This window comes from Triturus cristatus, chromosome 4_1, assembly GCF_964204655.1.
Source record: "Triturus cristatus chromosome 4_1, aTriCri1.1, whole genome shotgun sequence".
Classification (NCBI taxonomy): Eukaryota; Metazoa; Chordata; class Amphibia; order Caudata; family Salamandridae; genus Triturus; species Triturus cristatus.
The window spans coordinates 440,568,644-440,581,564 of NC_140585.1; the positions used below are offsets into that span (position 1 = coordinate 440,568,644).

At 41.7% G+C, this 12,921-nt stretch overlaps 1 protein-coding gene across 1 annotated transcript in view; it reads left to right on the top strand.

Annotated features, from left to right (window-relative positions):
- Positions 1-12,921, top strand: part of RAD51AP1 (RAD51 associated protein 1) — a 361,837-nt gene that overhangs the window by 316,209 nt on the left and 32,707 nt on the right. The window contains exon 11 of the mRNA XM_085652597.1: positions 7,621-7,755. Coding sequence (XP_085508723.1) covers positions 7,621-7,755 — 135 coding nt within the window. The remainder of the gene's footprint in view (positions 1-7,620; positions 7,756-12,921) is intronic.

Sequence of the window (12,921 nt, forward strand, 5' to 3'; positions counted from 1 at the left end):
ACATCTGTAGTGATAAAGCCAGCCGATAAGGGCGGGGCCTTAGTTATTTGGCCCAGGGAGATGTATATATCAGAAGGAAGTAACCAGGTACACAATCAGGAATGGTACCGGAAGGTTAAAGAAGATCCAACTAGGTCCACACAGGAATTCATTTCAGGAATACTGAAGGCAGGACTCGATAGTGGGTTTTTGGGTCCAAAAGAATTTAATTATTTATCCAAACAATTTCCCAGGATCCCGGTAATTTAAAACAACCCATTCAGAGAAAAAAATCGCGCAATGGCTGCGCTGCATAGATGATATTTGGTGTCTATGGAGTGGGTCCAAGGAAAAGTTAGAAATCTTTTATGGTAGGCTCAAAACGCACCATGAGTGTTACACGCCTAGCTTCCTGCACTTAGTAAAAGACGTGTATTCCCCTTAAAACCAGTACCACAATGCATTTGGGCAGGTGTCGAGATTGTGTGTGGTCTCACGATGCCTGAAGAGGAATCAGCTGACCTTCCATTTAAATAGAGAACCTCCTCTCACACTCATTGCTTGGCTTCTCCATACCGTTGGAATCCTGCCTATCCTGATTCATCGTGTATCTTGCTCCTTCTCCTTCGTATTGGAATTTCTGCACGCCCGTGAGGGGTGCCCGAGTCATATCACCTGGAGGCTTCTCTATCATCGTGTAAAGAATCTCTGCACGCCCGGCGAGGCCCCCGGCTTGGATTCTCTGCACACCCGTGAGGGATTATCGCGTCCTAGCATCTACTGCCTTTTCCCTAAACCCGAGCGAGGAAGCATCCCACATCGAGTATCGACGCGAGCACATGAAAAGACTGTGCCGAACGATATAGTTCTTTAATTCGCACTGACAAGCCGCCACCAGTGACGGAAAGAAAACAGCGTCCGCCTTGGCTCCTGAAAACATTTCTCGTATCAAAGACAATAACGTAAATGTTTGCCTTGAAGCATTTTACACAGAACGCTAAAACGGCTTCTGTTCGGCAGAGGTAATTGCTTTCCTGCGGGTATCCATTACCGCGTTCATGTTAACGACATCTGACCTTTAAACAAACAGCAAGACGACAACGAAGAAAACAATTACAATCCTTTTAGCGCTTGGAGGTCTGGAATGCATTAAACACACGAACTCTAATCCTTATGAAACGAATAAGGAGAATTCTTGGTAAAGGTTTCACCAACACTTCAATAGGTAATTGAATAGCGATCCAGCTACGGGTGTAAATCGTGAATCTTTATTTTTTGAACTGCAGCGGCTAAAAGGTTACATATCACTTGGATTGAGAGTGAGTGATTCCAAGTTTGGGTGATTACCCTCTTATTATTTTTGGGACGACATCTTCTCCTATGTGCAGACTTCTATCTGACTACCAGGTGAGTGCGAGACCATACACAATCTGGCACTGTATCATTAGAGATTAGAATATTCCCATATAGTCTTATCTAGGTGTTTTCTTGTATTCTTCCTAAACATTTCCCTTTTTCTTCCAGTACATACAATTGGGTTCCCATTCTGTGTCTGCTCAAGCGCTGTCTCTTCTCCCTGGAAGTTCTGAGTCGTCTCACCGCTCCATGGGGGTACATCTAGGCTTCCTGTTACTCTGAGTTTGGAGGCTTGCGGTACCCTAGGGGAAGGTGGGATCCTATCTTCGCTCCTGAGGATTACCGGTGGTGGAAACACCCCCTAGTAGTAACAATGAGGACATAAAATTCAGCTTGAACACCAGCAGGAAGAGCCTGATGTTCCGGGACGTGGAGGTGTCCCCCCAATGAGAAAAGATTGACAACCACTTTACACAGAAAGTCCACTGATAAGAATACTATTTTACATCACAGAAGTGCTCACCCAAGGAGCCTGAAAGAAAACTTGCCGTATGGGCAATTGTTGCGGATACGGAGAAACTGCTCAAGAAAATCTGATTATGAACAGCATGCAGAAATCTTAAAGGAACAGATGATCTTGCGAGGATATCTTAAACTACTCACGCATGCAATAAAAAGAGCATGGTACATGCCTAGAGAAGATTTGCTACAAAAGAAAATCAAACCACCATTGGAAAGATTGGTTTGTGTTACAACTTTCAGTCTAGATACCAACACATTCAGACAAATTGTGTTAAAAAATTGGCACCTGTTGGAAAACCTGGAGTGCCCATTCCCGAAACCACTCTTTGCCATGAAGAAAAACAGGAGCATTGGCAGCAGATTGTGAGAGCTGACATTTTTCCATCGCAAAGCAAACAAAATCTAAGGACACAATGGCAATTAAAACCAGCTGAGGGGCATCACAAATGCGGAACTTGTGCTGCATATGACTCCACAATAGAGGGGATTGAGTTCTCACACAAAGACATTATATGGCGTCATTCTGAATTCACAAATTGCAAATCTAAGAACATTATTTATGCGATACTTTGCCCCTGTGAGAAATTATATATTGGCAAGACAGATCAGCAGATCAACCAGCGCATCACGCAACATCGTTCAAGGATCAAAAAGAAGGTGGTTACTGCACCAATGGTGCAACACTTCATGGATAACTTGCACAATGAAAGAGACTAAGTGGACAGTCTTGTCAGGTCTGGATACAACCAAACGCCTGCTAGACATCGACAACGCGTTGCTACAAAAAGAAGCTTACCTAATTCTGAAGTTTAATGGTGCAGTAACTGGGTTGAATGGGATGATAGAACTCTCAAGAATATAGCTCAGAACTGCATGTCCCAGAATGCACTAGTCCAGTCTTAACAACAATGGGACCTGAATGTCAATGTGATTGGTCCAAAACATTTTCCCATGATTCATAGGGTAAAAATACAGGAAGTGTTCACACGAGAAATGCCTAGCTGATAGTGAAGATGTGGTTCATATCGGATATAGAATATGGATGTGCTCAGACTTAAAAACAGTAAGTGCGCTTCATGCTGGAAATTAGCATGTTTATAAAATCATTGACAAGTTTATGGCTTCAGTAATATGTCCCCCATTTGTTTGTAGGCATGCAATGATTACAGAAATAGACGCCTGCCTCTGAGCAACCCGGGAACGTTTGAAAGGTACTTTTTAACCGTGTCCCGTTGAGTTGCCCAATGTCCATGTATTTAAATATACTAAAATAGACACAATCATTTTAATGTCTTGTAGAAATTCCCCCCGGCATATATTACGAAGCGCACTGCAGTAATTTTAGTTGAGAGATTCTGGTTACCTCGCAAATAGGAGCAAGAGCAGCTGCTCTGTCCGAGAATCAGGCAATCAGGTACAGAAAATGGAATGAATCATATTAAAGAAGAGTAGTGTTTCGTTTTCATTTTCACTTATGCGGAGCTTGCATCATTCATTTATGTTTTTTTAGAAATTGCTGACAATTAACATGAAGCCCTGATGAGAGTCCCGGTACCAGAGGACTGGGTCTTGAAACGTGTCGGCACTTTTTTTCAACACGGAGGAATTTGACAAAACTAGTTGTGACGTGAGGATTTGTATTGAATTGTATGCCCCACGCACACGCTCTAAACATTTCCCCGTGTTTGGCACATGTTTTCCGCCCAAAAACAAGATAGCGATAAGAGTATTCTAGTTTCGGATGTTATGATGCAAAAGTTCAACGTTGTTGTATATAAATGTGTTTGTATATAAGTATTTCATGCACTGTCTATTGTGAATTGTCATAAGTATTTTTCATGTTTTGTATGTTAATTTGAAAAATGTGTCTCTTCACTTCTCATGCAACTAAAATCTTTTTGGTAAATATAAACAATTGCAAAGAAGGGAATGGTTTAATAAAAATTCCATCCAAACAGAAAAGATAGTGGTCTGTTTGTTGCTCAAAAATAATAAGAGCATAACGTCAAACGGAGCCAGGTTCTTCTTTTTGTATTCAATTCAGTACGGCCATACCTGATTCTGGTCCTTTGGGCCTATCCCCCCAAGTTTTTATACTTTCTAAAAGTGGCATTTTCAAACACAAAATTAAAAACCATCTCCTTAATTTCTGAGTTCAGAAAGCCTAAACTCCATTTCCCCATCTTGTTCCAATGGAAAGATAGACTTTTAAGATGTCACAAAGCAACTCCCATGTTAGCCCAGATGACAGGTATGTTTTCAATAGTGAAAAACGAAATTGGCAGTATTTCACAATCAGGACATGTCACACACACCAGGACATGTCCTACCTTTCCCATACACTGCACCCTGCCAATGGGGGTACTATGGGCCTACCTAAGAGGTGCCTTACATGTAAGAAAAGGAATGGTTAAGGCCTGGCAAGTAGGAGTACTTGCTAGGTCGACATGGCAGTAAAACCTGTGTGCTGACACTGCAGTGGCAGATCGGAGGACCCTTTCAAAGGCTGCTTGTGTGGGTGGCACAATCCGGGCTGCAGGCCCACTAGCAACATTTGATCTACAGGCACTGTCACACACAGTGCACTGAACTAGGGACTTAGTAGTAAATCAAATAAGCCAAACATTGAAATACCAATCCATAAACACAATTTACGTTAGGAGCACTTGAACTTTAACACCGAACAGCAGTGAGAACGTGTGCAGAGACACTAAACCAGGAAAACGAAGTCCAACAAACCATAAAAACAGGAGGTCAGAAAGGAAAAAAGACCGGGGAAACACGCAAGAAGATGCCAGGTCTAACACATTCACAAGACAACATTTAAAAGTCAAAACCATAAAGGTTTATTCAAATTTAAGAATTGTTACAGAAGGCAAAAAGGTAGTTAGATAATCAGATTCAAATTAGAACGAATCTGTCATGTATACTCCTATTTACATACCTTGTCCCATCCACACGACAATAACGGTTCTGAACAGGTAACCTTCTACCTAGTAGCTTGCTACTGTTTCTTCGACAACAGGGCTCTTAGTATTATATCATAATCCCTGTATCTGACGTACATAAACTTGTCCCCAGGCACGGCATAATTATTCTGTATAAGGGTCACCACTTTTTTCATTCTTGGCCAACAGCCCGCTTTGTATGATCGCATTTGTTTGGAAAAACATTTGATTGTTTTCAAAACATATTGATTCTAGATAAACCCTGGAGTGACCACTCTAGTAAATAAGACCCTTACTCCCCCCCCCCCCCCCCCCGCCCCCACCCCCTACAAATCAGAGGAGAATTCCTTCCAAGCCGACACTGGGTCCTGCATGCTGAATCTTCCACACGCAGTGGTCTGACATCCCTTGCGGCGTGTCATCCTTGAAGCAGAGACAGGGTTTTTTTGTTTTCTACCATCAAATGAAGGGGATGGTTCTTCCCTATACACATATACATGCTACACCTACATATCTTGGCTAGGTACATTTAGGCAAATTACTCGGGGCGCGCATTTTAGGAATATGCAAGTGCTGCTGTTTTTATCTGGACTGCTTATGTTCATCTTATTAGCCCTATGGTAGAAATGTATCTACTATTTACTATATTGGTACTTGCAATCTCTTTCGTATGCTTCTGTCTCCTGATTGTCGCAGCAAATACATTTGACACAAGACTGACGCTGGACCAATAAATACTTATTGAAACGTCCTAATCGTCGTCCTGTGTATTTTCTGATAATAAGTGAGCACGAGTGACTGAGCGAAAAGTACTGTACTGTTTTGCATGATTTCTGAGGAATCAGAGTGGTCATGTTCAGTGGTTGCCCAATACTACCTACACCACTGTAAGATACAGGGGGGTGGTAGTGGCACTGTAGAGCTAGCTGGTCTAACGGCTGACATATCCTGTGTGGGTGTCCGGAAGCGGTTGGGACACCAAGCCCTAATTTTATGTCATCCAAAACGCGCAGGTCCTGGGGATTCCTAGGAACTACACCACAGAAGGGCAAGCCCACTGAAGAGGGCTGGAATGAAAAATAAGTAGGATGAACAGAGTGAAGTGTACAGAATATAAATCAATGGACATAGATCTGGGAAGATAATGAGGAGGATTTATTTTTTAACTATATGTTGGACATTGAGTAAGTGAGAAGGACCAAGAGTAATGAAAGTGCTATATTCTTGTCAGCTGGAAAAAATAAGAAGAAAACATGGAACAGAGTTGAGGCAAGAGTGTTTGCTTTACTGATATATTGGGTATCAAGTGAGGTTTGGCTCCGCAGGAGTTTAGAAATACTTATTTCCGTGTTTCAGTGTACTCCAAAGTTTGCCAAAATACACACTGGCTTTATTTCATAGGGTCAATCAATCAATCAGCATTTGTAGACCACAGCACTGTCACCCCTGGGGGGGAAGTGGGCACTTGGGTGTGAGGTCTCCCTTGAAAAGCTAGGTCTTGTGGAAATGTTGGGAACAGGGAAGAAACGAGCAGAAAAAGGCCAAAGGGCAGAAAAACTAGCAGACAAAAGCAAAACAGAGAGCAGAAAAGGAAAAATAGAGCAGTAGAGGACAAAACGGAGCAGAAAAGGACAAAACAGAGGGCAGAAAAACAAGCAGAAAACTGCCAAACAGAAGGCGGAAAAACAAGCAGAAAAGGCAAAATAGAGCAAGGCACGAGCAGAGGAGAGACAAACGGAGGGCAGCAGGTAGACAGGCAGTGGAGGGTAGCAGACAGCGGGCAAGCTGGTCATGAGAACTGTTGCAGGGGGAAGCTGGTACGACGACGTGCTCCTTAGTAGCAGTTTGTTTTTGAAAACTGAACTAGCAAGGGCATGAAGGGAAGGTGCACATGAGCTGAGTTGAGCGAGTTGGACAAATATTAAATAGTACTTAGATTAATTGAAGTAAAATAATGTGTGGTCACCAAATTTATATTAGGACAGTAAGAAAGTTGACAGCTTTGGCTTAGTCATTAAGATCTACCCTAATCTGCTTGTTAGAACTGAGAAGGTATTTGAGATGTTGCATCCAATGATACAAGCAGCTTGTAGTTTTGTTACCTTTTTTTTAAGTCTTAGGACAAAAGCTTAATTGATGATCTTTGAGTATCAATGTTTGACTCTTTAAGGAGATTTTGTTTTTTCCTGATACTGTGTTAAACCTTTTGTGCATACCTCATGAAATGTATCTATATTCTTCCTGAGCTGCCAACTGTGGTCCGCGGCTTCTCTACTAACATTTGGATAAAACAGGGTATAATGTCAATGATCTACTCTAGTCACCAATGTTAATAATTTCTTTTTTTCAGTAAAATGTATCTGAAAAATATTAAGGTGACTATATGTACCTTGTTACGATTTATTTAGCACTTTGATGCTGAATGATGATGCAAGTTAAATATATAAGTAATATGTTACCAGAAAAAAAATTGATATTGCAGAAAGTTTATGCATCTCTTTCTAGCTCTCTCAGATCTGTGTACGTTACATTTATGAAATGTGTTTTCTTTTACAAGACTTAATGCTGTCAAAAATGCATGCTAAGGTGTGAAATCAAGTATTAAAGCATTGTGTTAATTGAAGTGCCCAGTTGGCTGCCTCCCTATAACGTGGCACTTCAAACATTGAAATGCACCATGTGTGATTTTAGTACACTTTGGAGCATTTGAAGATTCTCGCAATGTTTTTCAAAATAGGAATGCTGAGTAACTTGATAGCTTAAAGTTTTGTATTTTGCACCAATTCTAATTTCTTTCCGCTTTGGTGTTTTACAGCTACTTCATCTGAGACTATTAAAATTAAACCTCAGCCAGCATTAAAGTCGTCTGTAGCGCCAAAACCTGTTGGAAGTCCATTGCAAACAAGCAGTTCTCTAGCTGGCACGCAAAAACCAAGTTGGACCCCGCCAAGTATGTATACTCTACTACGAGCACACGATTTTTTAAAGCGGTTCAGTAGTTTATTTGAATCTGTAAGCTCAGAAACCATGGCAGAACTGGATCAAGTCCTGAAGGTGAATAGGAAGTGACTTATTTAGCAGTAGGTGTATAAATAATGTTCTAAGAACACCCAGGAAAGCACTTAAGGACATGGGAAAGAGTATGGAAAGCGATGTATAAATACCAGTGCTGTACAATAGAGTTGTACTGCTCTCGGTACCTTTAGACCAAAACACAGAAATTGTGCCAAATATACTTTTTCAAAACGCAGTATTCCTACTAAAAAATTCAGGAAGGTGTGTCCTCTAGAAAATAATAAGATTGCCTCTTGCCTTTCCCTGCCTTTTTCCATGCCTTTTACCACTTCTATTTTTCTAAAATGTGTATGTCCTATAGTCTGTCTGCGTTCTGCCCTTTTGAGAAGTAGATTTATTTTAAAGGTCCACACTGCTGAATCTAAAATATACACAAACCAGAAATGTTCCTTTTCAGATTGTGATTCCTAAAATACGCCAAAAAGTGTAACCAAAGCAGCCGGTTTTGAATGTATTTGGGTTCTTCTGCAGTTGAAATAAGCCCTCTTGATGTGATGGCCTTGAGTACTGCAGCTCTCTTCATGTGATGGAAATGTGTACTGCTGCACGCTCAGAACCGTTGATGAGATTGCATTTTGTGCTTCTGGGTATCCTTGATGTGATGTCAGTGTTTGCTACTGCACTTTAAAAAAAATATATATATTTTTTTTAACAATATAGAACCCTTAACAGTCCAACCATAAGGTTGTCATCAATGTCATGCACTACATATACAAGGCAGTAGCTTACAACATATCCCCTGAAGGTACCTACATTTCACCAGTCATTGAATTCCGCAGCTTCACTTACACAAAGCACATCCATAACTTCGAAGGACTGTTTTAGATAAATCTAGAGTGCTACGTCAAGTTGCCTCATAACATTTCAAAGTTTTCCGGGCATCCACAGACGGTATACATCACCTTTTCAACCGCAATACACCAATCTAATTTTTTACCTGCATTTTAAGAAGGTATTGGGCTACTCAATTTCTTAGCTATGTTTCTGCCAGCCACTGCCAGATAGAGACCTGCAAACAGTTTATGGCATATTGAAAGTTCCATGTCTTCCAAGCTCCCAGGAGAGCCATCTTCGAAGGCAGTTCTTGAGAAATACCCATTAAATCATACAATCAGCCCCAGACCCCTCTTCAGGATTACAGTAGCTTTGGACACTGCAATAAAATATGATCACATATTCCCTCCCAGCCACAGATTCTCATTCATGCTGTTGTAGGGGAGTATCCAAACACTGGCACCTGGGCCCTCTATTTGCACGCTTTGTTTAGTATTTTCAATTGAATCATCTAAACCCTATCCCTACTGGCAAACTCTCGCTGCCCACTCATCCTGTGCTAATTTTCCCACATCCTTCAACTTGGCAAGAGTTTTCTGCGCATTATTTTTCAGCGTTCAATATATCGGGGATACCGCTGAATCCATTTTCAGATAAAAGACTATTTTGTAGTAGAGCGCATCATCATGCATTCTCTCCAGAGTTTACATTTTCCCAGCACCAGTCCTAAAACTGTTTTGACACAAATTGGTAAATGACAGCAGTGCATTGGACTCTCATCTCGTAGTTTTCTTATACTTACTAAGTCCCAATCTCTGAATCACTACGGGTTGCTGATCACCTTCATGATTTCATGGCCCAGAGTTCTTTGGTGATTTTTTTGTTTGCCAATCTGTTTCATTAGTGGCTCCCTTCCAGGCTTTTATCAATCACAACCTCAAACGGAGAGGGCAGGTCAAATAAACCTTACTACCCATTTTCCTGTCCATCCTTATTTAATGACAATTCCTCTGTAGTTGGAGAGGCCAATCACCAATTGCCATCCATTGTGAGGCCAAGTAGTATTTACGTATATTCGGAAGAGATATTTTGCCATCATAGACTCCATTACATTGTATTCCATGTAATCCTGGGGGATCCATTCTCATGAGAAAGTTAATAAAAATGCATCTGGTTTCTTTTGTACTTTTGATTAGATGGCAGCGTGTGCTCTTCCATCCTTGTTGTAATTGCAGTGTGTGCCCCTGAACCTCTGCACTCTTGTCTATGACTGTGTGTTGTATTACAACCTCATTACCCTTAGTGCAGTAGTGTTTGTTGATGCATTCTTGATTTGATGGACATTTTTGCTGATGCACCTTAAAAACCCTTGTACCGGTCACGACATCGATCCTGAGTAAGGGCTTCAGCTACATAAATACTAAATGCAGTCGTGACCTAATGGTGCATACTATCGAAACTGCCCGAAGATTGTGTCGGAAAGAAGCAGATGAACTTGAAAAATTAACTAAGGCAATAAGAGACAACCACACTGTTTCAGAAGCCAAAAGCCTCTTAGACAAAATTGAAAAAGAGATACTAACCTTTAAAGATAATACGATCAGCTTTAAAACAGCGAAGTTTGAGAGAGACTCAGTCCTTTTATATAGATCAAGTATACCCCTTTCTGAAAGACTAATTTTACACTACTGCTGATTCTCGTAGAGCCCTGTCGAACTTCCAAGGATGCTCCAGGAATCGCTTTCTTACATTTTCTGAAACATCGTCTTCAGATACTTCCGGTGATTCGAATACAAGAGGAGGTCCCTCAAGAAAGCAGGTTGCTTTTTTAGACAAAGGCGAACCGAAGCAAAGAGGCGGATTCAAACCCCAACCCTGGGAGATGACGAGACGGCAGTTCTACAAGTCATGAAGCCCTCTACCATTATCAATTTATCTCAGAGGCTCTTAACCCAAGAGGCGGCTTCAGTGCTGGTATTGGGCCTAAAAGTTGTTCCCAATAGATCTACTGACTTTACAAAACTCAAATTGGAAGCGTTAGAGTTTTACCGCAAAATTCGTCTAAAGGCATTTTTTTCAGGGAAGGAATATTCCAACACTAAAGAGGTATCTGGTCTTTCAAATAAATCAAAATGTATTCCGCCAATTCATACTGTTCCCAAAGAGATCATGGCTTATGAACAGGTAGTCCTGTCTGGGATTAGCCAGTTGGAGACGAAGAAATCCTACATGAAACACAACAGCACCCGAAAACAACAGATGGCCATCGATAATCTGAAACAAGACACATCTGTAGTGATAAAGCAAGCCGATAAGGGCGGGGCCTTAGTTATTTGGCCCAGGGAGATGTATATATCAGAAGGAAGGAACCAGGTACACAATCAGGAATGGTACCGGAAGGTTAAAGAAGATCCAACTAGGTCCGCACAAGAATTCATTTCAGGAATACTGAAGGCAGGACTGGATAGTGGGTTTTTGGGTCCAAAAGAATTTGATTATTTATCCAAACAATTTCCCAGGATCCCGGTAATTTACAACAACCCATTCAGAGAAAAAAATCGCGCAATGGCTGCGCTGCATAGATGATATTTGGTGTCTATGGAGTGGGTCCAAGGAAAAGTTAGAAATCTTTTATGGTAGGCTCAAAACGCACCATGAGTGTTACACGCCTAGCTTCCTGCACTTAGTATAAGACGTGTATTCCACTTAAAACACTACCAGTACCACAGTGCATTTGAGCAGGTGTCGAGATTGTGTGTGGTCTCCCGATGCCTGAAGAGGAATCAGCTGACCTTCCATTTAAATAGAGAACCTCCCCTCACACTCATTGCTTGGCTTCTCCATACCGTTGGAATCCTGCCTATCCTGGTTCATCGTGTATCTTGCTCCTTCTCCTTCGTATTGGAATTTCTGCACGCCCGTGAGGGGCGCCCGAGTCATATCACCTGGAGGCTTCTCTATCATCGTGTAAAGAATCTCTGCACCCCCGGCGAGGCTCCCGGCTTGGATTCTGTGCACACCCGTGAGGGATTATCGAGCGCTAGCATCTACTGCCTTTTCCCTAAACCCGAGCGAGGAAGCATTCCACATCGAGTATCGACGTGAGTACATGAAAAGACTGTGCCGAACGATATAGTTCTTTAATTCGCACTGACAACCCACCACCAGTGACGGAAAGAAAACAGCGTCCGCCTTGGCGCCTGAAAACATTTCTCGTATCAAAGACAATAACGTAAATGTTTGCCTGGAAGCATTTTACACAGAACGCTAAAACGGCTTCTGTTCGGCAGAGGTAATTGCTTCCCTGCGGGTATCCATTACCGCGTTCATGTTAACGACATCTGACCTTTAAACAAACAGCAAGACGAAAACGAAGAAAACAATTACAATCCTTTTAGCGCTTGGAGGTCTGGAATGCATTAAACACACGAACTCTAATCCTTATGAAACGAATAAGGAGAATTCTTGGTAAAGGTTTCACCAACACTTCAATAGGTAATTGAATAGAGATCCAGCTACGGGTGTAAATCGTGAATCTTTATTTTTTTGAACTGCAGCGGCTAAAAGGTTACATATCACTTGGATTGAGAGCGAGTGATTCCAAGTTTGGGTGATTACCCTCTTATTATTTTTGGGACGACATCTTCTCCTTTGTGCAGACTTCTATCTGACTACCAGGTGAGTGCGAGACCATACACAATCTGGCACTGTATCATTAGAGATTAGAATATTCCCATATAGTCTTATCTAGGTGTTTTCTTGTATTCTTCCTAAACATTTCCCTTTTTCTTCCAGTACATACAATTGGATTCCCGTTCTGTGTCTGCTCAAGCGCTGTGTCTTTTCCCTGGAAGTTCTGAGTCGTCTCACCGCTCCATGGGGGTACATCTAGGCTTCCTGTTACTCTGAGTTTGGAGGCTTGCGGTACCCTAGGGGAAGGTGGGATCCTATCTTCGCTCCTGAGGATTACCGGTGGTGGAAACAACCCCTAGTAGTAACAATGAGGACATAAAATTCAGCTTGAACACCAGCAGGAAGAGCCTGATGTTCCTGGACGTGGAGGTGTCCCTCCAATGAGAAAAGATTGACAACCACTTTACACAGAAAGTCCACTGATAAGAATACTATTTTACATCACAGAAGTGCTCACCCAAGGAGCCTGAAAGAAAACTTGCCGTATGGGCAATTGTTGCGGATACGGAGAAACTGCTCAAGAAAATCTGATTATGAACAGCATGCAGAAATCTTAAAGGAACAGATGATCTTG